This window comes from Notamacropus eugenii, chromosome 2 (assembly GCF_028372415.1).
Source record: "Notamacropus eugenii isolate mMacEug1 chromosome 2, mMacEug1.pri_v2, whole genome shotgun sequence".
NCBI classification, from domain to species: Eukaryota; Metazoa; Chordata; class Mammalia; order Diprotodontia; family Macropodidae; genus Notamacropus; species Notamacropus eugenii.
This window is the reverse complement of record NC_092873.1, coordinates 343725221-343752618: the sequence shown is the minus strand read 5'-3', so window position 1 is coordinate 343752618 and position 27398 is coordinate 343725221. Positions and strand designations below refer to the sequence as shown.

General features: G+C 43.5%; 1 protein-coding gene across 1 annotated transcript in view; it reads right to left on the bottom strand.

Annotated features, from left to right (window-relative positions):
* Positions 1–8835: 8835 nt before the first annotated feature.
* Positions 8836–27398, bottom strand: part of SCN4A (sodium voltage-gated channel alpha subunit 4) — a 62376-nt gene continuing 43813 nt past the window's right edge. Inside the window, 9 exon segments of the mRNA XM_072645829.1 lie at positions 8836–12624; positions 14381–14651; positions 15334–15438; positions 15889–16026; positions 16373–16426; positions 18217–18495; positions 24127–24249; positions 24918–25091; positions 27050–27204. Coding sequence (XP_072501930.1) covers positions 11417–12624; positions 14381–14651; positions 15334–15438; positions 15889–16026; positions 16373–16426; positions 18217–18495; positions 24127–24249; positions 24918–25091; positions 27050–27204 — 2507 coding nt within the window. The 3' untranslated portion in view covers positions 8836–11416.

Sequence of the window (27398 nt, the reverse complement as noted above, 5' to 3'; positions counted from 1 at the left end):
CATGCAAATCTGGACCCAAGGGACAGACTGGCTCCTCCTGTTATTTCTGGGGTAGAAAGGTGGGGCCCAAAGAAGAGATTAACATGGGGAGCTGCATACTCTATTGCCTGCTCCTTGCTGCTCAGATTTGGGGCAGAACCACAGGTGTGCTATAATCAGGTCAAATTTGGTCAAGAGAGGCAATTGTTAAATTTTCAATGTGAGCCATTAGGCCTTGGAAATCAGCAAATGTTACAAATAAACGTTTAGTTTATTGTTTCACTGATTGTCTAGACTTGAGAAAGTGATAGACAAAATATTAATGTAGCTTAAACTTAGAAGTGGGTTGAGTATGCTTTTCCCCCCTTCTGGAGAGCTGATTGTTAAACATTTACTAGCATACCTCTGGGAAGAACCTTTTTTTCTTCCCATCCTTGATTACTGGCCCTAATCATCTTCAACAGTAGTGGAAAGAGCAGTGGATTTGTAGTCAAAGAAGACCTGGGTTTGAATTCCACTAACTGGCTATGTGATCTTGGGAAAACCACTTCTCTTTTTGGTTTTCGTTTCTTCATCTATCAAAGGAGAGGGCTGTCCTAGATGATTCTCAAAATATCTTCCATCTTCAATAATCTATGAATATCAAAAGCTTCTTCAAAAAAGAATTAAAAACAGCAAAGGAATGTTGGGAGCAGACTGGAGTTAATCATGGGGGGAAAGAATTTTGAATTGGGTTTTGAGATGTCTGGGAGAGAAGGCAAGGGCCTTTTGAGGTGGTAGAGTAGGTGGGATAGAAAAGAGAAAGGCAAGAACCATGGCATGGTGTAGGGGCAGAATGAGCACAGATTGTCTTAAGTAGAAGCTGCCAAGTTGGAGAAGGAGGGAAGATAAGGGAGAAGGGGAGTACAGTTGGTGGCATCAAATTGCATACCCAGTGAATTCTATTTGCTAGAATAAGAAATAGAAAGTTACTATAGGTGTTTGAGCAGGGAAGGACAGGGATGAAAATGGTATGAAGGAAGATAATTCTGTAGACCATTTGGACCTAATATTTGTTTCACATGTCTACGCCAGCCTTCCTTGGATAGGCATTCAGGAGAGTTTGCTGAGAGTGGGAGCATGTTAGGTGAAGGAGCACAGTACCTTAAAAAAAGCTTTTACCCACAAATCTGATTTTTACCTAACAGATGATTTGGGCCGTTATTGTTTACTTGAGGAAGACGTTCACCACAAGCCCTCCTTAAAGGTCAAACTCACCCAGGGCATCTTCCCGCTTGTTTACAAATGACTGGTCTGTGTTTTTGCCCAGGCAGACTTGTTAAAGGAGTCCTTGAACCTCTATTTCCTGGCTGTCTTCTTCTACCATTTTGTTTCCTTTTCTGAGCAACAGGTCAGAAATGAGCAATCCTGAAAATGCACGTTTTCAGCCTTGGGGATGACCTTGTAGATAATCTTGAACTAAAGGATTCCTCCACTCTAAAGTTTACAAGCAAGAGAGTTCTTGAGTTGGAGAACTGGTCACCAGCCTCTGATGGCAGAAGATTCTCTCCACTGAATCTTAGAGAAGGAAAAGAATCTTCAATAATATTCTCCTGAATTTGGAAGACTCAAGCTACTTTATGGAAGACCAAGAGGTCTGGACCTTGCCATAATACTGCTGTGACTGTGCGACTTAGACAGGTGAAGGTCAGTAGGGAGTGTTTCCTAGGTAGCTTCAAGGTGCCTTTATCTCAGGGGATAGGGTGGATGGAGGTGGAAGAGTCTAAAAAATCTAATGGGTTATTTGGGTGCTTTATATTTCTGCCTTTGTTTGTAGGCACCTGTGAGTACTTTTTACATTATATGTTTTTTCTGATGTGCCTGAAATAAAGACCATCCTGTATTTGATACTCATATTATAGATTAGTAACCTCTACAGAAATTCAAGATCCTCTTTCCCCACACCTGGGGGAAACCTAGATAAGCCGGGACTAAATTTTATTCAGATTTTCCTGGGGTTTTACTTAAGAATGAGAGTCTGTCAAAAAAAAAAAAAAGACAGTGACCTCTGAGTGTCAGCCTTCGAGAATAAATCTAGTCTCTGTGAGCCAAGGCTAGTCCTTGGGATGGAGAGGGATTGAGAAAGTACCTCTAGGTGACTGACAAAGAGATTTTTGGGAGGGAAAGGGAACAGCTTTGTTTGTATTCCCAGATGAGCACAGTGCCTTGCAAATGGTAAATGGTTAATAAATACTTTTAAATTCATCTATTTATTCATTCATTCATTTCTTAAGAACCTGCTGTATGGACCCACATGTAGAAAAATATTTATAGCAGTTCTTTTTGTGGTGGCCAAAAACTGGAAATCAAGGGGATGCCCATCAATTGGGGGATGGCTGAACAAGTTGTGGAATATGAATGTAATGGAATGCTACTGTGCTGTAAGAAATGATGAACAGGAAGACTTCAGAGAGGTCTGGAAAGATTTGAACTGATGCTAAGTGAAATGAGAAGAACCGGGAGAACATTATATACAGTAAGAGCCATAGTGTATGATATGTGATAAACTTAGCCCTTCATGTCACAAAATGCCATCCACATCCAGAGAAAGAACTCTAGAGTCAGAACACGGAATGAAGTAGACTATTTTCTCTTTTGTTATGTTTTGCTTTTCTCATGATTTCTCCCGTTCCTTTTAATTTGTCTATGCAACATGACTAATGTGAAAATGTCTTTAATATGAAGGTAGAACCCATATAAGATTGCATGCCATCTTAGAGAGGGAGAGGGGAGGAAGGGGGAGAAAATTTAAAACTTATGGAAATGATTGTTGAAAACTGAAAACAAATAAATTAATTATTAAAAAAAGAAAAAAAAAAGAGCCTGTCATATTCAAGAAATGCTGCCATGTGCTTAAAGACTCTCAAGGAGCTTATGAACTGTTTGGAGGAAGGATGGACAAGATGTATATAAACAAAGCCGTGAAGGAGCAAGATAAGTGTAAAGGAAAAGGCCTAGGGTCTTCCACTCTTAGATTAATACTTTTGAACAAGTGTAAAGGTGAGGCCTAGGCAAAACACAATAATCTATTTATCTATCTCTTTATCCATTTTATTTATTTCTAATATTCTTTAAAAAAATTTTTTGAGTTCCAATTTTTCTACCTCCCTCCAGTCCCTCCATCCATCGAGAAGGCAAATAGGCAAAGCATTATAGGAAATATAACGAGGGATAAATTATTTCACTTAGAGGGAGGTAGCAATCAGGGAAGTCTTTAAGAAGGACTCAATGTCTTGGGCCTTGAAGGAAGGGCCTTGGAACATTAAGGAACAGAAAAAGGGGAGACATCAATTCCAAGCCAAGGGGATGGCATGAAGAAAAGAATGGGGATGGAAGGAGGATCTTTCTTGCAGAGAGAGGAAGCAGAGTAGTCCAGTTTGACTGAAACATGAAGAGCAGTATGAGATAAGGGCAGCTAGGTGACTTGGTGGATAGAGCTTGGGACCTGAAGTCAAGAAGACCTGAGTTCAAATATATCTTTAGGCACTTACTAGCTGTGTGACCCTGGGCAAGTCACTTCACCTGTTTGCCTCAGTTTCCTCATTTCTAAAATGAGCTGAAGAAGGAAATGGCAAATCATTCCAGTAACTTTGCCAAGAAAATACCAAATGGGGTCATGAAGAGTCAGACATGACTGAAAAATGACTTGACAAGATGAAGGTAATAATATCTGTACTGGATGCCTTGGAAAGTCATTGCAAAGAAAATCTTAGCAAACACTTTTTTCTTCTGGAATAGGGACTTTTTTCTTTGAGCTGAGATGCTGTAGACAGACATTGGGGGGAAAATGGGATGACTCTAAAGAGAGGTTCAATTAACATGACACCAGCATTTTGGAATTTCTAATTCTTAGTAGGGCTACGGCAAATTTGAGGTTCTGCATTACATATCTCCAATATTTAACTTACTCTTGATTTTTTTAATCTTGTAATAAACCACCACTAGTCCATTAATAAAGTTTTTTAATGAAAAAGTAATCTTTATTAGATTTTATTTCCTTGCTTGTAAAAGAAACGTCAAAAACAAAACACTTAGTTATACATATGATGGGACCCCAGAGGTGGGGAACCTGTGGCCTTGAGACCATATGTGGCCTTAAGGACCTCTAGGTCCTCAAGTGTGGCTCTTTGACTGAAACCAAAATTCATTGAACAAATTCCTTTAATAAAAGGATTTGTTCTGTAAAACTTGGACTCAGTCAAAAGGCTGCACCCAAGGATGTAGAAGGCCATATGTGGCCTTGAGACCACAGGTTCCCTAGTCCTGAACCAGATCATCCTGAAAGTATTCCTCTTAGTCAGAACTTTTTGTTTTTAATTCTTAGTAAGGTCCTTCTACAGGGGCCTTTCTCTATCCCGCTTAATTTTAGTGGCTGCCCTTGTTTCCTATTTAACCTCTGTCTGCGTTGTCTGTACAAAGTCATGGGCATATCATCTCCTCCTTCAGATTGTGAGTTCCTTGAAGGCAGGGACTTTTACCTCTTTTCCCCCCAGTTTTTTGCACAGTGTCTGACACAAAATAGGTGCTTAAGAAAAAGCTTATTGACCAATTGACTACTTAGAATTTAGGGGCAGCTAGGTGGTGCAGTGGATAGAGCACCAGCGCAAGAGTCAGGAGGACCTGAGTTCAAATCTCACCTCAGACACTTGACGCTCACTAGCTATGTGACATTTGGCAAGTCACTTAACCCCAATGGCCTCATCCTGGATCATCTCCAGTCATCTTGATGAATACTGGTCACTGGATTCAGAAGGCTCTGGAGGAAAAGTGAGGCTGGCGACCTGCAGAGCCCTCCCTCGCTCAAAACAAAGTCAAGTGCAAGTCATGTCATCATTTCTCTGATGGCATGGTCTTCTTTGACAATGAAGGATGAACACACACTTAGAATTTAATATGATTACAACTACTTAAAACTCTTTTGAGTTTATGTGGCTACTTGGTTTTTTTTTTCATTGAAATTTGTGTTCCTTTTCTAGTGTTCATTGAAGGGCTTGGCACACAGTAGGCTTTTAATAAATATTTGCTGATCAATTGATTTCTGCTCCAGGTGCATCACTATCAACCACTCTGCACTTCCTCTCTTAGAAGAATGGAAGAGGAACAAAAGCTGGACCCTCTTTTGTCCTGGCCACATTGGCCTGAAGTTTTCTCTCATTCCCTTCATCCTCCTTCAAAGGACCATGTTAATTTCTAAGAGGAAACAATATTGGGGGTAACTGCAGTAGAATTATAGTAAATTATAATAAAAACAAGCCCCCCTCCTAAAAAAGAAACCAAGAGAAACATTTAAAATACGAAAAACCAAGAGATGTGTGGGAGAAGTTCAATGCTGAAGAAGTAGATTCTTTTCCCAGTAAAGAGGGGAGATACGTTCCCCAAAACTTCATATAGGAGTTGGGGTCTGGGGTCCAAGGCTCATATAGTGAGTTTGCAGTGACACAGCTCCTTTGTCCATCTGTCATTGAAGTTTGGGCTTGTATGGTGGTGTGAAGTCAAATATACCTAGTCCTAAGCGATGAATAAATACACACACACACACACACACACACACACACACACACACACACACACACACACACACACACACACATAAACAACAGTCCTAAGAGGAGATCTAAGCCCCAGGGACCAGGAAAAGAATTTCTTAAAAAAATTGTGAGGATACTAATTAGCTGTGACCCTGTTATGTGACTAGATATTTTGGTGCCAAGAACTCTGGACAGTGGGCCTCTGCTAACCAAGGCTCTCTACCCAAATTCAGGATTCCTCTTCCTTCTCTCCTTTTCTTACTCTTGCCCCTTTCCTCCCTTTGAAACTTAGGTAACAACAAGCATCGTCATCAGAACTATGGGTTCCAGTCTGTTCCAGATGTTCCTGGGTGTTTACAGATGTTCTTGGACAAAACAACATAACATTTCCCCGTAAAGGTGTCAGCTGTTCAGCCCACGGAACAGCCAGGGGATTACAAACAAGATAGGATTGAGCTCATTGAGCTGGGGTCTTTACGACGACTCCGTGCTGGCCTGACGTGTTTGTGTGTGCGTAAGTGTGTGAAGGGGGGGTGGGGGAAGGAAGGGGATACAGAGCAAAGCAGGACAGGACAAGGAGAGCAATAATGCCCTGTATCTCTTTAACTCCAAGCCTGGTTCCCCTAACAGCCCCACTGTGTCTTACTCTGGGGGAATCTCTGATTTTATCACACATCCTCACTCCCCTGGGGGAGGAAGGGAGGTCTGCCTAGCTGAATACCCAGTGGCTGCTTTTAGAGCTCAAAGATGGGAGGGCATGTGACGAAGGTTTGGGATGTAATTGTGTTTTGTGTTTGGGTTGTCTGTGGTAATTGTTTGCTCAGGGGCAATAAAGTGATTGGGGTGTATAGTGGGCTTAGGAAGGAGGGTGGGAGAGGATCCTTGCAGTCTCTATCTCCCTATCTTATCAAAAGAATATTATATCTTATTAGAAACCTCTGTTCCATGAGAACTCCTCTCATCTTCCATCTCATGTCTTTCCCTCTCCTCTTTCTGTCCTTCTCCCCCTCCCTATCCCCCGCCACAGGCCATGTGGAGATCCGCGGTTGTAATGCAGATGTGCCCTTTGTAGCTTCATTCCTATTCACATCGGGCAGAACGTTCCTGGGCCCCAGAGGGGAGCTCTGGGGACACTCTCCAGCCCAGCTTGGTTCTGGATAATGGGTTATTTATTACACAGGGGATCATGTTGTTCCCTCTGTGCCTTAACACAACAACATAGTACCCCGCCCTCTCTGCCTCCTCAACCTGATGTCATCCCTCCTCCCCTCTAATATCACCTTTGCTTATACCCTCTCTTTTCCTTGTAGGGGTGGAAATGGAATCAGAGACCGAACTAAAGCTATTGAAGTTGGGGGTTAAAAAGAGAGGGAGTGCTAGCAAGAAGGCTGGAACATAGAATTTAGGAATCCAATACATTTTAGAAAATGTCTAGTCCTATCCCTTTCTTTTTCAGGCAACAAAACTGAGGTATAGATAAGAGAAATAATTTGCCCAAGGTTACAGAGGCAGTAGGTAAGCAAGCCTGATTTCCAGTTTTATCAGTCTTTCCATCAAGTCTGGAAAAGAAAGGGTAAAATCTCACCCACCACCTCTAAAACAAATCAAGTTTCTTAAATTCTATCTGGAACCTGCAACTGAGAGGATGGATATGTGATTTAATATTTTAGATGGTCTATATGGTCCCCTGGGATCAGAATGTTTATTCCCTCTAAAGGTCTAGGGGTAAATGGGATGATTATAGGAGCCTGAAAAAAGTTGAAAAGGGGATCATGGTCCCAGAGGGCAAGAGACTTTGGTGGGTCTTCTTCCCTCAGATCCAATCTCCCTTTCCCATTCCCAGGGCTCTGGACTGAGAAAGTATTCAATTTACCTGGAAGATTGGACTGAAGATAGGAATTTACATGGGAGGGACTTCTAGACCTGATGGGCCATATAGGTCTGACAAAGACAGGAGGAGGGATTCAGTTATTCACTCAACAAATAAGTATTAGCGAATATCCATCATGCTCTAGGGCTGAAAGCAGGGGTTGTCCCACAGGTAGTCTTTTAAAATTTAATTTAATTTTAATTTAATGAGGAAGCTTGGTTCTGGGGTGGATTGTGTAGGACAGGAATATGGATAATAACTGGCCTTTATGCTGTGTAATTATGTCAGTTATGTATACCAACATAGGCCTTTAAAGTTTGCAAATTGCTTTTACGTCCATTGACTTCAGCATGGAGAGTACAATTAGAAGCAGTGCTGGGTCTTAGAATCAGAGTGTTGGGGTTCAAAGCCCAGCTTTGCTACTTGGGCAAGTTAATGATCTCTCTCAAGATTGGATTCCGCAGGTAAAATGAAAGGGTTGAATTAAATAACCTCTAAGTGTTAAATCTATTATCTTAGGATTCAAACAGTTTCACAAAGAACCCTATAACGTAGATCCTATATGCAGATTTATCCTCATTTTACAGCTGAGGAAGCTGAAGGTTGTAAAGGTTATGTCCAAGGTCACACAGTGAGCATGTATCAGATGCAGGATTTTCGCACATTTTTCTTTCCAGTGTTTCTCAGGCTTTGAATAAATGTTTGTTGATTGATTGAGTGAGTCTTGATTCCAGGTCTAACTCTATAACACTATACTACCTTTCTTAAAAGGGTTGGCAAAGGAGCAGAGGTTGGACCCTGGACTATGTTTCTTCTGGACTGGACACATGGCCTGAGGAGAGCCTGAAGTCTTTCCCTTTTCCTTCTGTCCTCCTTTATCTTTGTTTTTTTGTTTTTCAGTCATGTCTGACTCTTTGTAACGGTTTTCTTGGCAGAGACGTTGGAGCGGTTTGCCATTTCCTTCTCCAGCTCATTTTACAGATGAGGAAACAGAGGCAAACAGGGTAAAGTGAGTTGCCCAGGGTCACACAGCTGATAAGTGTCTGAGGCTGGATTTGAAATCACAAAGATGAGTCTTTCTGACTCCAGACCCGGCGCTCTATCTACTGTGCCACCTAGCTGCTCTCTTTTATCTTTACTTTCTTCCCATTTATGTGTCATAAAGAAAAGAACATTGGGTTTGGAATCAAAACACCTATGTCCAAATCATCTGCTTTGCTACTTATTTGTGTGAGCCCAGGAAAATCACTTCCCATCCCTGGGTGTTAGCTGCATTTGCAGAATATGAGAGTTAAACTGGATGATGTCCAAAGTCTAATGTCCAAAGCTTGAAATTAACAATCTTATTCTCATCTACTCCCTATTACCCCTTCATCCTTCCCCTCTCATATACACTCCCCTCATTTCCACATTCTCTCTTTTCCCTTGTCCAACTCAGACAACAGGACCAGTTTGGGTTGATGTTTATTGTAAGAAATATACAAAGGAAACAGGTTTCTCCTTACTTGGCTCAGAGCAGCTGTATCATGCCCACCCAGGTTATAGGGTCTATTCAAGGCAGTTCCTGTCGTAGGAACACTCCCGTTCCTACTGGTCAGCAATCTGGCTTTGCCCCATGTATGTGTGGCAGGGGTGGGGTGGGGCAGGGCAGGGAAAGGAGAGTCTGAACCTTAGAGGGATTGAGAAGAGAGAGCTAGGCCCAGAATTATGGAAAAAGGTTAGAATTTCAATTTCTTTCAAGATGTGTGCACAGAGAACTGATCTTAGCCACACAGAAAGAAGGCTTCCAGTCTGAGAATTTTCTGTCACTTCAAGTGAAATTTCCAAGTTCTGGGGCCCAGGGAAGGAGAGTAGGGTTGGCCAGATTGTGGATAAAGAGAAACCCTACTATCAGATTGAACACAGTGAAAAAATAGATGAGACAGAGACAGATGGAAAGAGAGGCAAAGGGAGAACCAGACAGAGACACAGAAAAGTAGAAGGGAAAGAGACGGAAAAATTTGCAAAGGGTTGAAGAGAAACACAAAAATAGAGAACAGGAGAGATAAGGGAGACATACAGTCATAGAGACCTACTATGGAGTGGCAAAGAGATGCCTCAAGATGACAAGAGATCCAGAGATGGAGAGAGGGAGAGAGACCCAATGCCAGGGAGGTGAGCAGTGAGTGTTTATGCTTATCAACACACGCACTCACACACACACACACACATACACACTCACACACACTCACACTCACACACACGGACACACACACACACACACACACACACACACATACACATGGTGCTCTTGTTTTGAAGGTTTTACGGTTTCCTGATCTTTAGTCAAATTGTTCACAAGAAATGAGAAGAAGAAGAAGAGGAACTTGGGACAATCTAGTTCTCAAACTGAAAAACATGAGGCCCAGCCACCAGACAAACACACCATGTATGTGCCCACACATACATGCGTACATATATAAACACATATACACATGGAGAGAAGGGTGTCTAAAACAAATCATTCTCTGAGCAACCTCTCAGGTTCCCTCTCTGGCCTTGGAACTTTCTCCCTAATCTCTTGGGGGGGTAACCAGAGCAGAGCACTAGAAAGGTGCGGTTGTCTCCAGATTAGCTGGGGCTACATTTGAGGTGCTTTTGTCTCAAGCCTTATAGATTGTCAAGGGTATGGCTCTCAGCACTTGGAACCAGAACACCGGAATCCCTTTGGGGGCTTTGAAGGTACTACTTAGTAGGTCCTTACTGTCCTCATTTATAGAAATGGGATTAATCATTTCTATTCCTAGGATCTCTTGTCCTTAAGCAAATGGTGGTAGAATGAAAGAGGTGGGGTGGTGGGTGGAGGGACTGGTGGGTAAGGGAGAGGGAATCTCTTTGACTTGAAGGAGAGAATGTAGTTCTCCAGAGTGGGGTGGGCTTTAGCCTGCTTTCTTAATACCCCATCCCCAAACTCCCTTCCCCCAATAACAGAAAACTCGTACCCCTTCCTCCCCCAATATAGTCTGGACAACCCCTGCAAAGAACTTTATACTTTAGCCATATTTATGTTATCTGTCCAGGTGGCACATAACACAATTGTTGATCTTGATACCTGGTCAACCATATTTCATAGAAAAATAAAATTTCAAATTCATATTCTTATTTATATCTGCTCCCAAAGGAATATGGCTGGTTTGGATATGGACCAGGAAAACAAGTCTCAGCAGGATCACCAAATGGGAGTCCCTGTAATCTACATACTCCTAACTGGTTACTTGGTGGTCCAAATGCCAGGTTCGTTTGTGAGGCTGTGTCAGTACCAATAACATGTCTGATGAATCATCTTTTCTAGGGAGTTATGTAGCTAGTGGGGGTACTGGTCAGATTTAGAAGATGCTTGGAGCTGGCATGAGCCCCAAAGATGGTGCTCCCCATGAACTCGGCTTTTAAGACATCATTCTCTTCTGAGAGGGGGTGGGTGGCTGAATTCCTCTGGGGAAAGGGGGCTAGGCAGCCCTTAAGACACTGATATGTGAGTGCAGCTGATTGGTTGTGAGGGCTGAGTATAGCTTGATGGGGCTTTAGGTTCTATATGACTGGCCATGGAGTGAGTGCCTGAAGAAAGCTCTTAAAGACCCTGTGCAGAGAGGAGATAGATGGCAGCCCCAGGAGGGAGAGAGAGAGTAGCCTTGTTGACTAACAGGAGAAACTGAGGAGAGACAGATGGACAGATGGACACTCAAGCTCCTCACCCCAACTCTTGAGGTTTTTGTGTCTCTTTCAGCCAGCAGTAGACAATTCACATTTCATATGGACTGTGCAAGATTGGGAGAAAGGTCTCTGGATTCTAGGGTGAGCCCCCGAATGGCCAAATCTTTCCCACCAAGATAGATTTTGGCATCACCCCATCTCAAAGCATGCCTCCATCACACGACTAAAACCTATAGGCTGGAGTACAGGGTTCAACATGGGAGCCCACCTGGGGCAGAGCCCACTGAAGAAAATATCTACCCCCATCTTATTAGACAAGTGACTCCTTGACCCCTGGGCGTACTCTTTGCCCCTGTGACTCTGGGGATGACTGGCTTGAGAATGGGACATCAATGGGCTTGAGACCCAGGGCAGGGCCAGCCTCCCCTGTTGCTTTATTCTCTTCTTTCTGGGAGCTGTTGTTCCCATACATCTTGTTCATGGCATCTGCAATGAGCCCCTCCTTTTCTGGGGCTTCAAACCTACTGCTGTCTCCGCTATGCCGGTAGAGGTAAGAGGCCTGCTTCACTGAACGCCTAAGTAGATGCCGGCGGTAGGCTCTCTGGATCTTCACAGCACACACCTCTTCATGTTTCCTTTTCAGGGTAGTAGTGATGGGCTCGTAAGAGACTTTGGATGGGTTGGCTGCCATGAACTTCTCCTCCATGGTCTGCTTGAGGGCATCCATCTCACCAGAGTCCCCTAGAACCTCTTTAGTTAGAGCAAAGAGTATGTCTAAGCAGTGAATCTTGTCTCCAGGGACCATTGGAAGATCCAGAGTGATGAGTTTGATCTTGTTGGGTTTGGCAATCCTTAGTGGCTCCTGTAGGGTATCCACAAAGTCAGAGAGGCGACTGTAGGCAATGAACTGTGTGGCGTCTGGGTCAAACTTCTCCCATGTCTCATAGAACATTTCAAAGTCGTCTTCCCCCAAAGGCTCACTGCTCTCCTCAGTGGCCACGTTGAAATTCTCCAGAATGATGGCAATGTACATGTTGACAACAATGAGGAAGGAGATGATGATGTAGCTGCAGAAGAAGCAGATGCCTATGGAAGGGTTGCCACAATCTCCCTTGACGCTGCTGCCCGGGTTCTCCAGCTCGGGATCACAGTCGGGGGGCCCACTGTTAAGGATGGGGTTCAGAAGCCCATCCCAGCCAGCTGAGGTGGTGATCTGAAAAAGGCAAATGATGCTGTTGCCAAAGGTCTCAAAGTTGAAAATGTCATCAATGCCAGACTCTTTCTTCACATAGGCGAAGTTGGACATGCCAAAGATGGAATAGATGAACATGACGAGGAAGAGAAGCAGGCCAATGTTGAAGAGGGCTGGCAGAGACATCATGAGGGCAAAGAGCAAGGTCCGGATACCCTTGGCACCTCGGATCAACCTCAGGACACGCCCTATCCGAGCCAGACGAATCACACGGAACAGTGTGGGTGAAACAAAGTATTTCTGGATCAAGTCAGAAAGGGCAAGACCTGAGAGAGAGAGAGAGAGAGAGAGAGAGAGAGAGAGAGAGAGAGAGAGAGAAACAGACAGACAGAGAGAGAGAGAGACAGAGAGAAAGAGAGAGAGAGAGACAGACAGAGAGACAGAGAGAGAGAGAGAAGAGAGAGAAGAAAGAGAAAAGAGAAGAGAGGAAAGAAAGAGAAGAAAGAAAAGAGAGAAGAGAGAGAGAGGCAGACAGAGAGAAACAGAGACACAGAGATTGAGGAGAGAAGAGAAAAAGAAGAGAGAGAAGGAAGAGAAGAGAGAAATGAAAGAAGAGAGAAAGAGAGAAGCAAGAGAAGAGAGAAGCAAGAGGGGAGAGAGAGAGAGAGAGAGAGAGAGAGAGAGAGAGAGAGAGAGAGAGAGAGAGAGAGAGAGAGAGAGAGATTAGGAATTGTCTCTCTATGGGAAGGTGAGGATGTCTACAAAGCAGACATATCCTAAGAGGACGCCAAGAAAGAAGAAGAGTTTAGCTACCTTACTTACTCCTAGGGACAATTGAACATACAGGTTTTTTTCTTTTCTAGGGAGGGGGTTCTGAAGCCCTGGATTTTTAGCTTCATGGCCTGTCTTTCTAGGAATGACCATGGAGTTACAAAATCCTAGAGTCTGACACTTGGAAGGGATCCTAGATTCTAGATCCTAGTCCAATCTACACTGAATAAGAATTCTTATTATAATATGCATGACAGGTGATCATTCAGCTTCTGTTGGAAAAACTCAAATGCTGAGGAACCCTCTCTCTCGAGACAACACATTCCACTTAGGTAGCTAATTGCTAGGAAGTTTTTCCTGACATCAAGCTTAAATTTGCCAATTTGTCACTTCTACCAATGCTCCTGGTTCTATCCTTGAGGATGTTCCCTAATTTTCTGTTGCCAGGCTTTGCCAGGTGATCTGAGTAGCCAACCCTTTCCTAGAAGTCAAGGAGAGTGGGAGAAATGACTCACTATGCCTTCATCCTTTTGAGGCTGAACCATGGTTTGGGAGAGATTCAGCTCCTTATAAGTCTTAATTAAGTTTTAGGGTTTGTGTGTGTGAGAGTGTATGTGTATGCATTTCTGGGTCTACAGGAACATGTGTGCTAATTTATGGGTGTATATATGTGTATGAACATCTAGGTTTTCAGATATATGGGTATGTCTCCTTATATGTAGCAGGACATTCTTATATGTGGTAGTGTGGTCACACATGCCTATCTGTGTTTCTGCTGGAATATGTGTATAGTTGAGTATGCATGTATATGTGTGTAGAGCGCTGATGGAAGGACGTGGACCAAATCATAGAATCCAAGATAATAGGATCCCAGATGGCAGGGACTTTGTTGTTGTTGAGTCTTTTTTCAATCATGTCTGACTCTTCATAACCCCTTTTTAGGGTTTTCTTGGCAAAGATACTAAAGTGGTTTACCATTTTCTTCTCCAGCTTATTTTGCAGATGAGGAAACTGAGGCAAACAGGGTGAAGTGACTTACCTAGGGTCACATAGCTAGTAAGTCTCTGGGGCTGGATTTGAACTCAGGTCTTCCTGACTCCAGCTCTCTATCCACTGTATCCCCTTGCTGCCCTTTAAGTACAGTTAGGTGATATATGCCTATGGGGATTCATCAGCTTGCTTGAGTTTCTTGAGAGGTATCTCTTTATTGGTGAGGGCAGATTTATATGCTCATGTGTCTGTGTGTGGAAGGGAAGACTCAAGTTATACATACAACAAGGGGTACCTAGTGACTATCAAGCTGGGACTCACCCACAATGGAGAGGATCACTACCACGAAGTCAAAGATGTTCCAGCCAACAGTGAAATAGTACTGACGCAATGCTACCATCTTGAGTACGCACTCGCCCGTGAAAATGATGATGAAAATCATGTTGATGTTGTAAAGGATGTCAATCTTGAGCTGGCTCTGGTCATCTGTCTCTACCATCATGGTGACCATGTTGAGACAGATCAAGAACATGATGGTGATGTCAAACGCCTGCTTGGTCACAAAGTCATACACCTTGCCCTGAATCTTGTTCTTTAGCACAAAATGGGAGATGGGGCATGGGAGGGTTCATTAAGGACATGGACAGCCATGCAACACACAGGCAAAGACAACACACAGGACACAACACACAGAAAAGAGAAAGAAGGTGCATTAGGTCACCTGGGAGGAGCCTTCAGACACTGTGAAGAATGGGGGATGAATAGAATGAGTGAGGACTGACTCAATGCCAGGTCTGACTACTCTTTCTGGCTGAAAGCCCCTCTGGAATCCACCCCATCAGGGAATTCTTTGTGGGATCCTTCAGGGCAAGGGCCTTTTCTGGAAGAGTATTTCTCATTTCAGGGAACCCATTGGCTGACAACTCTCTCAGTCTGGGACATCTCCTTTTACTTGATTCATGCCCTGTCAAGGCATTGCCCACTTGGCACATAGGACTAACATTCCCATATCCTCACCCTTCAAGGGGACCCTTGCCCAATGGGTAAGGGAAGAGTGTGAGATGGGGGGAGGCAGAGAAAGTCAGTATACTGAAATATAAACAAAAATTATTTATAAAATTCTTTAAACATGGATTCACTGGGAGGGGCAAACCAAAAGATAATTATTGGAGGTGGAAGAGCAAGTTGAGGGAGCATTCTGGGCCATCATGGGGAGGAGACACTTGATTTTCCCCACTCCCACCCCACCCCCTACCATCCCATAGAGATTATACCTGAGGTCGAGGAATTGGCTTCTGCGGCTTCTTGGAGCCCAGTTTTTTCATGGCATTATAGTATTTCTTCTGTTCCTCTGTCATGAAGATGTCCTTTCCTCCAAAGTATAGTGGGAATGATCCCCTTTAGATGGGGAAGCCCCTGCCCATCCCCTCAACCCCTAGTATCCTCACAACACCAAGCAATTAGTTCCATCTGCATAATGACTCTGAGAATCACTAAAGCTATGGGTGTTTGTGGAGACCCCTGGACCAATAAGGCAACTGCAAATCAAGCCAGCAGGAGGGTTAAGTACTCTGTCATTGTGTCTTTCTATGATTCTAAGGGGTCAGGGGATCAAGGGGGGCATGGAAGGAATGACTTGCACAAGTAATAGAAGATTATGGGAATTGACAAGTGGAGGAGATGGGGTCATGGGGAAGGGAGAAGAACTGGAAGGGAAGGCAGAAGGAACAGAGATAAAGGGAAATCAGGAAGGGAAGAGGGCAATGGGGAAGAGGGAGAGGGAAAAGAATAGAAGGAAAGGAGGCAGATGGCCTGAGTAGGATACTCATCTTCTTTTTTTGCTGGTTGAAGTTGTCGATGATGACGCCAATGAAGAGATTGAGGGTGAAGAATGCACCAAAGATGATGAAGAGGACGAAGTAGATGTACATATAAATATTTATCTCGTACTGGGGCTGTTCTTCAACCTTTTGAGTCAGAATGGGAATGAATGAGCACTAGCCACCCAGGGAGAGAGACAGAGTTACTAGCTCCCCTCCCCCCCCCCATCATGGAATGGAATCCCACTGTGGAAGAAAGAGGTCTCTCCTGCTGAGGAGGAGAGTGGGGGAGACAGGGGGTCTGGAGGAGACAAGGCTATGTCTCTGGCAATGCTGTTCCATCGAACAGCATAGGAAAAGGACATCACATTACAGGTCAGGGTTCCATGGAGGGCTGGGAGATCAAGGGGAGCCTCTTATATTCTTTTTCCTCCATCCAACCTGTCAAGCCAAGGATTTGGGAGGTATGTCTGTGTGTTCCAGTTTCACTGACCTCTCGAGAATCTACAGCTGCATACATGATATCCATCCAGCCCTTGAAAGTAGCCTGGAGAAAGTTGAAGGAGAAAGTCAGAAGCATTTTAATGGGAGAAGAAGAGTCCATCCCACCCACCATAAAGCACATCAAGTGGGCCAGAATGGGGCTCTGAGCCCCAGGGTGAGGGTGTGTGGTGCAACAGAATGCTGGACTTAGAATGAGAAGATCTGGGTTCAAATCCTGACTCAGACACTTGGTAGCTTTGTGACTTCAGAACAAGTCACTTGACCCTCTGGACCTCAGTTTCCTTTTCTTCAAAGTGAGGGGTTTAGACTCCTCAATAACCTCTAAGTGCCATCCTAGCTCCAAATCTATCAGAGAATGGAAAAGTGAGGAGATTGAGGGTCAGGAGCTTTCCCAGCATGCAGGAAGTCACCAAGTTTTGAAAGTAGGGCTAGGCTGGGAGACTCCCCAGTTTGTGAACTCAAGGCATAACAGTCAATATTACAGACCCCCATCTGCTTAAAGCACCAACATCCAGGACCTTCCATAATGTGTGTGTATGCGTGTGTGTGTGTGTGTGTGTGTGTGTGTGTGTGTGTGTGTGTGTGTGTTGGGTGAGGGATGGGGGGTGAAGTTCTCCTCATAGTGGAAAGAATGCTGGACAAGGCAGGAGTCAGGACTCTGGACCTTTAGGATCCCAGTTCTATTATTAACTAGCTGGGTGGCCTTTGACAAGTCAAGTAACCTCTCAACCCCTATTTCCTCACCTGAAAATGAAATAAATTAAAAATGAAATAAAAGAAGTAAATAATATAATTTAATAAAATAAAATTTAAAAATAATATTTGCACTGCCTACCCCACAGGTTGTTGTGAGGCAAATGCTTTGCAGACATCAAAGAGCTGTGGAAATCTGAATTCATTGCCTACCTCCTGGAGTCGTTGGGAGGATTAAATGAGAAAATGTTCTATAAACTAATCACCTTAAGCACTAGATACATTGGAGTTAATATTATACAGGTGCAAATTATTGTTATTGTCATCATTAGTATGGTGGGGGTTGTTATGAGAGCCCCACCCCAGCTGACAGGAAGGTCAGGGAGCAAGTATAGCTGCAGAAACAGTGACAAGACCAAGAAGGAGAAGAGAAAAAAATGACTGCTTGAGGAAGGTGACTGCTTGCCTGCCTCTCTTGCCATCTCCATCAGATAATTCTAAAGCAGAGTCTGGAAGGATTGAACTGGTCGCTAGCAAGGTATTGTAACAAAATCTGACACTCCCATTGCTCCTTAAAATATATGAAGTATTCTGAAAATATTATTTCACTCGAACCTCCCAACAATTTTGAGAGGTAGGTGCTACTCATCCATTTCACATGCAGCTGAGCTAGAGAGGTGAAATAATAATAATAAATGATAATAAAACTAGTAATAGCTACATTTTATTTATTTCTTTACAGATCTTTGAAGTCGGTAAAACACTTTACATGTGTTATCTAGTTTGATTTTCATATCACCCCTCTTAGATAGGTATCATTATTATCCACATTTTACAGATGGGGAAATTGAGGGTAAGCAGGGGCTTAAGTGACTTATCTAGGGTCTCCGTTACTCACTCAACCAGAACTTGTTAAGGCACTATACTAAGTTTTAGAGCAAAGAAAAATCAGAGGTAGATTTTGAACCCAGATTTTCCTGATTTTAAGTCTGAAACTCAGTTCACTAAGTCTCAGTGCTCAAGACTTTCCAAAGAGTAGGTAGTTTTCAAGAAATCATGAGAAAGAACTGGGGCCAAGCCCATTTGAGATGAGTGGAGTCTAGTGAGGCCTAGAGCTGCCACCATGCAGGCTTCACTTACCACCTGCAAGAGTGAAAGGTAGCCAAGGCCCACGTTGTCAAAGTTGACCTTGACGTTGACCCATCGGACCTCCCCGGTATCCATCAGTTTGAAGCAGTCCGACTTGTTGTTGACAACAGAGATGTCAAAAATCTCTGAGGTGGTGGTGTTGATGCATCGGTAATACTTCCCCGCAAACAGGTTGACCCCCATGATGCTGAAGATGAGCCAGAAGATCAGGCAGACGAGCAACACATTCATGATAGAGGGGATGGCGCCCAGGAGAGCGTTCACCACCACCTGGGAGCAGGGGGACAGGTGGGTTGTAGGGGGAGGTGTCACGGACTGGGACGTAGACATCTTCCCCTCTCCACTCTACCTAGAATGCCAGGAGCTTGAATCCTAGCCTAATAGAGGAAGGGGCTGACTCTGCACTTGTGGGGGGTGCATAAGCCATTGGGTGGGAGTAGAGTAGCCACTGTTATCTGGGAACTTCCACCCTGATAGTGGGGTTTAGGACACACACACACACACACACACACACACACACACACATAAAATAAAGAAAAGAGTGGAAATGGATGGACTTAAGAAGGGAAGACTTCTAGAGTACTCAGCAGAACTGGGAAAGAAAGAGAAAAGTCAGGAAGCTATCCTAAGTTTGTTGCACAACCATGAGTAAAAGTTCAAAGGTAGGGGTTGGTAGAGCATGAAGAAAGAAATCTTTGGAAAAGATTTTGCCTGGAAAGAGCCATGTGTTTAGAAAGTGAAAATAAGGGATTAGAGGGTGGAGAGTTCTTGGGAGGGGTCCTGGGGTCCTGAGGGGGTCCTGAGATCAGTGTGGGGTTCTCAGATTGGTTAGTAATGTGGCTGCCCAGGGTAAGGGGAGGGAGGAGGTAGTTTTCACCATATCTCTGCCACAGGTCGCTGGGCAAGGGACAAACACTCCAGCTTGGCTCCCCTCCCCCTAAATAGGAAACTTGAGGCCTCAGCCACACATGATCACTTTTTCTCCCCTTCCTCCCACCCCCTCTGGCTGACTGGGCAACTATGAAAACAGTCTCAAGTATAGAAAGGGAGCCACTAGGCCCGACTGAACTTGAAGCAGGCTGGCATGTGTGGCACAATATCTTCTTTCTTTCTCATGAAGGAGTTGTAGTTAATTTTGCCTGGTAGTCTAGCGTGGTCTAACCTCACTAACTCAGAATGCCAGAGCAGAGGCCAGTTTGAAATTATGAACTCTGGTAGATTTTTTTAAAACAGAGATTGTTGTCCCTCTTCAGTTGTTTCAGTTGTTTCTGACTCTTCATGATCTCATTTGGGGTTTTCTTTGCAAAGATACTGAACTGGTTTCCTATTTCCTTCTCCAGGTCATTTTACAGATGAGGAAACAGACAAGTGAAATGAAGTAATTTGCCCAGGGTCACAAGCTAGTAAGTGTCTGAGGACAGATTTGAATTCACATCTTCCTGACTCCAGGAATCATTGTGCCACTCTTCAACAGAGATGCTGTTATATTAACCCCCAAATACTATAGTCCATATTAACTAATCAGGTGATATGATGGATATAGAGTTGGATCTGGGGTCAGGGAGACTTGAGTTGAAATCTGGCCTCAGACACTTCTTAGATGTGTGATCCTGGGCAAGTCACCTCATCCCATTTGCCTCAGTTCCCACATCTACAAAATGAGTTGGAGAAGGAAATGGCAAACCACTCCAGTATCTTTGCCAAGAAAACCCCAAATGGGGTCACATAGTCTGACCCAACTGAGCAGCAACCACAAACATTATTTTCTCTATTAATTTGCTTATAAGCCTTTTTTCAAACCTGTGGTTTATCACAGAGGTTGCATGAGGTGATTAGGAGAGTGTTAGAGGGAGAGTCCAAAGGCCTGGGTTCCAGTCCTGGATCCATCTGACTCACCATCTGCTTGCCAAAGGACAAACATCTAACTTCTGTGGGACTCAGTTTGCTCATCTATGAAATGTGGATACCAATATTTGTCGTGCTATTTTTATGTGTGGAGATCAAATGAAATACTGTATATTAAGTGTTCTGTAACTAAGCAGGATATATAAGGGTGAGCTATTATTAGCTTTCTCAAATTTTTTTCATCAGTCACTTCCCCACACGGAGACTTGAGGTGATCGCCTATTGCTTATGGGCTCAATGGAAACTCAGTCTGTTACCCAAAGCTATTTGTTTACTAGAACTTAAGAGAAGAAAGCAAAGTTCCATACTGGAGGGCAACCGGCCCTTCTATCCCAAGTCCCTAAAACCCTGGAGTGGTTCCTCAGCTGCTGGAGGAAAACAGAAGGGTGGTATTGGATAGGGGAAAAGCACTGTATTTGAAGTCAGAGGTCCTCCACTCGAACCCTAGCTATTTGAACTTTCTGGGTCTCAGGTCCCTCATAGGCAAAATGGGGATAATATCAGCACATGGATTTTTTGTGAGGATCAAATGAGATGACACTTAAAGCGCTCTGCAAACCTTGCAAGACTATAATGATAAAAATAGCTTTTTTAAGGTTTGCGAAGCATTGTACAGATGTTACCTCATTTGAGAATGGCAACAACCCTGGGAGGTATTATCATTAAATTTTAAGCTTCAGGAAACTGTGGCTCAGACAGGTTAAGGGAATTGCTTAGGGTGATACAGGTAGTGTCTGAGGTAGGATTTGAACTCAGGTTTTCTTGACTCCAGGTTCACCACTCTATATCCATTGTGCCACCTAGAAAGACCATAGCTTTTTGGGGATGATATAATATCATCTTTGTTTAAAAATCCATGAGAATTCATAAATTTAGATTGGTCTTGCCTCAGAGATTCTAGGTAAGTAAAGTTAGATTTACACAAACCAGGCAGAATTAGGGGAAGGGCATAAGCATTTATGAGGGGTAGCTAGGTGATACAGTGGATAGAGTGCTGGACTCAGGGTCAGGAAAAGTCATCTTAGTGATTCAGTCTCAGACACTTACTATGTGAGCCTAGGCAAGTCACTTCTCCCTGTTTGCCTCAGTTTCTCATCTGGAGAAGGAAATGGCAAACCCACTTCAGTATCTTTGTCAAGAAAACCCCAGATGGGGTCACAGAGTCACACGTAACTGGAACAGCTGAGCAGTAAGAATAACAAATAAGCATTTACATAGTACCCACTAAAGTGCCAGGCACCATGGTAAGTGCTTTTTAACAAACATTATCTCATTTGATCTTCACAACAACCCTGAGACGTAGATGTTATTGTTATCATCCCTATTTTACAGTTGAGGAAACTGAGGCAGAGGTCAAGTAACTTGCCCAGGGTCACACAACTAGTAAGTGTGTGAGGCCACATTTGAACTCGGGTCTTCTTGTCTCCTGGTCTAATGCTTATCTACTGTGACACCAGCTGCCTCTAAGGATTAATTCAAACTGCTTCATGGGAAGAGAAATGTTTCCTACCTCACATGCCAGGTTGCTTCAGATTCAGCAGGGCCTGGTGGCTTTCTTTCTATACTTGAGTCTTTGTTTTCATGGTTGCCCAGTCAGCCAGTAGCCTTCCCCAAAGGATTCCACTAAGTTATCTCACTCCTTTCCTCTGGGCCCCTCCACCCTTGGGCAAAGTGTTCATTCACAGAATCACAGGATCTGAGTTGGAAAGAAGCTCAGAATTCACCTATTCTGATTCCTGTTGGAGCAGGGATCCTCTCAGCAATATCCCTGGCCTGAAAACTTTCAGCCTCTCTCCTTGAAGACCTCTAGAGCTTGCCAACTCATCAAGTACCAAGGGACCCTATCCCAGTTGTAGACGGCTCTAATTGTCAGGGATTTTTTTTCTCACATGGAGTCAGACTCTTTCTTCCTGTCAATCGTTCCCAGTTCTGCCCTCTGGAGCCAAACGGAATTACCCTAATCTTTCTTCTGAATGACATTCCTTCAGATTCTCAGATGTATTTCCTTCTCTGCCTAAAGGTCCATGCCTCCACCTCCACCTTTCACCCTCTATTTCCAGATCCTTCAATCATGTGTGGTGTGTTTTCCAGTGCCTTCGCCATCTTGCTCAGCCACTTCTGGACACACTCCTGCTTTTGTCTACGTCTATCCTAAAATGTGGACTCCAGGACTGAACACAATTTTTCCAGCTATTATTTGACCAGGGAAGAATGCATGGGAACCATCCCCCTCCTTTATTATGGAAACTAACATATCTCAGTGCAGTCCAGGCTTATACATTTTTTTTGGTGGCCATGCCAAACTGTGGACTAACCATGAGCTTGCAATCCACTGTTTTTAAAAAATATACAAAATGTTATCTAGCTACACCTCCCCTAGTTCTAAAGACTTTTTCATCCATGCATATGTCTTAATGTCCTCCCCTGCATCATGTTTTGTAGGGGCAGAGGCCCCATAGGAAAACTAGCCTCATTTCCTTATAATCACACCTCCTACATTCCATCTCTGTTGCTGTTCAGTCATACTGGACTCTTCATGACCTTGTTTGAGATTTTCTTAGCAGAGATACTGGAGTGGTTTGCCATTGCCTTTTCCAGCTCATTTTATAAATGAGGAAACGGAGGCAAACGGGGTTAAAAGACTTGGCCAGTGTCATACAACTAGTAAAGTGTCTAAGGCCAGATTGGAACTCAGGTCTTTCTGATCCCAGCCCTGGCACTCTATGCACTGCATCACCTAGCTGCCCTACATTCCATCTCTACATCCCTTACTGGGCCGTAGTTGTGTCTTCTGTCCCTTTCAATCTCTTGTACTCCACTCCATGGTGTCATGGGTAGAGTGCTAACCTTGTAGTTTGGAAGAGCTGGATTCAAATCCTGCCACTTACTAACTGTGTGACCTTGGGCCATTTAATTTCCCATTTAAATTTCCTTATCTGTAAAGTGAGGGAGTTGTACTAGTTGAACTCTAAGGTCCATTGCAATTCTCTATGATCCAAGGTACTTAACGTAAGGTTATTGGGGAGCATTTGATTTCAAGTCAGGAGACCTAGAAACTGTGGGTCTGAATCCTAGCCCAGGTCTACTGCCTACCCTCTGTGTGACTTGGGGCAAGTCACCAATGACAACCCTCTGGGTCTTAGTTTCCTCCTTTATAAAATGAGATGTTTGGATCTGATCATCCCTAGGTCCCTTCCAGGTCAAAAAATCCTGTGACTTTTTGGGCACTCAGTGGGTTCTTAAGAAAGGAATGTTAATCTGATTTGTGAAATAAGACTTTTTACTACCAGGTATAACCAGGGAAGAATGTCTTCTCTCCTTCTCCATGATCTCTGGGAAGGAGAGAAGTAATGGCACTCTCTCTGAGGGCTAATGGAAGGTTTTCCCTAAGGGACATAACTTAAGAAGCAGCTTCCTTGGGTATAACCCAAGCTAGGACAGGACTCAGGAATGGGGTAGGGGGTGGGCCTCCAAGATTATTGCACTTATTCTCCTATCCTAGGAGACCCAAGAGTAGTTGATGCTTCCCAGGTCAAACCAAGATGTGAATTTGGGATAGATGTTACCCCAACTGAAAATATTTCCTGTTAGGTGCTATGTGTGGCTATCCCAAGCCTCATCCTGTTATTTTCCATGCCTACCCAACTCCCTTCCCTTCATGCCTCCTTTTCCCCCAACTCAAACTATAACTTAATCTGGACTACTTAGCAAACCCTAGCCTGAGGCTGCCCTTGGTACAAAAGCTTTTTTGGCTCTGAGTGAGGCTGGGTAGCCAGCAGTATAGGCTATGAATATATGGTTCTTTGACTTCTCTCTGGCTTTTTCTTCTTAGTTAGAAGGTCCTTTGGGCAGGAGAAGAGCAAATAATGATTATTGACCACTGAAAACAGGCTCACTCTTTACTTGTCTTTTTGGTGGTTTTCCCTCTCTGCCCCCTGCTTCAAATTCCTCTCTGATTCTCACTCCCTTCCAGTCCCAAGTTCCTAGAACACCCACCCTCATGCCTTCGAATCTGGACAGGGCCCGGAGAGGCCTGAGTGCCCGAAGAGTCCGGAGTGACTTGATTGGCCCAAGTTCAGAGTAGCCCAACCAATTGGCTACCAGGCTGATGATGGAGACCTGAAGAGAGAAGCCAAAGAGGAAGGATTAGCAAGGGGGATACCTAGTGTCAAGGGACAGAGGTAGGGGCTATGACCCCATGGCCACCTAAGGGATATTATCCACTGCATTCATCTCTGCTAAGACGAGAGGACCAACCCTTAATAGATACTTTCTTTCTGGTGACACAATTTCTTAATTCATAAAGTAGGGGTAAAAATAACCACCCTACCTACTTGATAGAAATATTATGAGGATCAGATGAGACATAATAGGCAAAAGGCTTTGAAAAGGATAAAGGGCTATGCAAATATGAGCTATTGTATTATAAGTTGTCCACATTTCTACTTTCTTTTCCATTTCTTCCACCCAAAGTCTATCTAATGTCTTCTTTGACCAGCTTAAGTTTCTTTGGAATCTTTCCCTTGGGCATATACCAGACTCTGACATCTCCTTATTTTGAAGGCTAGGCTACATATTCCATTAGAATGCAAAGTCTTTGAGAACAGAAACTGTATTCATTTTTGTCTTGCCTAGTATACAGTAGGAATTTAATAAAAGCTTGTTGCATCCATAAACTGAAAAGAACAGTCCTGGTTGGGATGCTGGGCCCTCAGGCATTCCCACTGCCCTCCCACCCCATCTTTGAAGGGAGCCCAGCGACACTGACTCCCAGCATGGTGACTCACATCTACAATGAGGAAGTCAAGCCAGCACCAGGCGTTGGTGAAATACACCTTAAAGCCGTAAGCCACCCACTTGAGCAGCATTTCCAAGACGAATACATAGGAGAAGACCTTGTCTGCATACTCTAGGATTGTCCGAATCACCTTCCGTTGCTCAATGTAGATGTCTTCAAATGCCTAGAGGAGGGACAGAGAGCCATGAACACAGCTGGAGGGACGGAAGGATGGAGAGATGTGCACCTAGCAGCAACGTTGGGAGAGATGAAGGAGGGAGTTGGTCTTAAGTCTTCTTTAGTTGTTTTTTAGTCATGTCTGACTCTTCAAGACCCCATCTGGGGTTTTTATGGCAAAGACACTGGAATGGTTTGCCATTTTCTTCTCTAGCTCATTTTATAGATGAGGAAACTGAGGTAAACAAGTGAAGTGACTTGCTCAGGGTCACTCAGCTAGTAAGTGTCTAAGTCTAGATTAGAACTCAGGAAGATGAGTCCTCCTGACTCCAGTTCCAGAACTCTATCCACTGTTCCACCTAGCTGTTAGCTCTACCCTTAAATGATATCACCATTCCCCAGAAAACAGTACCCAGCTAGAATCTGACCAGTTAACTGCATGGGTAGAATCATTCAGCCCTCAGCCGATATGTCATGGACAGGAGTTATGGACCACCAGATGCAGGGTTACTAAGGTATGTGATCCTAGCAGTATTTCTAAATTCCCTACCCTGCAAGAGGTAAGAAAGCTCCCCTAAGGGACTTTTAAAAAGCCCCAGCAAATCCTACTATTCATCTTTGTGGATTATGGACAGCAATATTTATTTTTTTAAAAAGATTTTTATTGATATCTTTTGCTTTTATATCACTTGGATTTTTCCCATATCTTTCTTTCTCTCTCTCAGATAGCTGGCCCCATGACAAAGATTTTTTTTTTTAACAGAAGAAAATTCAGCAAGATTGGCAATACATCAAAAAAAAGGAGCTGATGTTAGATTTTAATTCAATTCATCAAACATTTATTTACTAAGCACTCATTCTATAGGATGTCCAGTTCTAGTCCATGGAGATATAAAAACAGGAATGAAATGGTATCTATCCTTGAAGCTAATATTTTCTGGGGGCGGGGGGGATGGAGAGGGGGAACATTTATCATATTCATATAGATAAATAAATAAAAAGCAATACCAAATAATTCAAGAGGTAGAAATCACTGACAACTAGGGAGATTAGAAATGTCCTAGTACAGCAGATGGCATCTAAGTGATACATTAAATCCTAATCTGGCTTCCCCCAGTGACCTAGGAAACACGCTCTTCCCCCACCTCCTCTCATTCCCAACAGTCAGAAATTGCAGATAAAGCATCAAGTAGAATAAGGGACTCCAATCTATTTAAAATAATCAACCCTATAAAACAAGAGTTCTTACACTGGGGTTCATGAGACCCCAAAATGCCCAGTGGATAGATTTCAGAGGGTCTATGAATTTGGATGGGGAAAATATTTTTATATTTTATTCAATATAATTGATTTCCTTTGGAATCCTATGTATTTTATTTAATGTATTTAAAAACACCGAGAAGAAGTCCATAGACTTCACTAGATTGCCAAAGCAAAGAGGCCCATAACATATAAAAAATGTTTGAAACCTCTTTTAAATTCCCATAGCCAAAAATGATATAGTAGGTGGTACAGTGGACAGAGTCAGACAGAATTGAGTTCAAATCCCACCGTGAAGATTTATTAACTGTATGACCCTGGATAAGTCACAGTGTCTCTGGTACTCAGTTTTCTCATTTGGAAAATAGGAATAATAATAGTACCTATCTCCCAGGGTTGTTGTGAGAATCAAACGCTACAACCTATGTAAAGTGCTTTACACACTTTAAAATGATATATAAATTCTAGCTATTATTATTATATTAAATCATATAATTACACTTTATATATTAATAATAATAAATCAAAAAGAAACTACATTTGGATCACTTAGGATACTTGTTTCTGTTGCTGTGAGCAACCACAAGGGACCTATGCACCTTGGTTTGAACAGTGTAGACACAGTGTCTTCCCTTTTGGTTGGGCCCTAGAAAGGAGCCCTAGGAGGATGGTAGAAGAAGAATTGGGTCAGCAGATGGCACTCACCAAGGCCCCACTGCTGAGTAGGATCATGAACACAATGAATGTCTCAAACCAGTTGTGTTCCACCATCCTGAAGCAGGCCTTTCGAAGGTTCCACCATATTTTCCCCCGATCCGAGGTGATGTCAACATAGAGGAAAGGGAATCTCTTTACACAGGCTGTGAGGAAAGAAGGATTACTAGGCAGAGAGAGAGAGAATCACTACACCATGAGGGTCTGTCACAAGTCTTAAGCAAGACTCAAATCTCCTCCTTTGTCATACACCCCTCTCCCCTCAGTCCCATCCATACCCATGGAACTTCAAAGGGAGGCTCTTCCCTTCTCACCTGAAAGGGAAGTGGCCTCTATATTT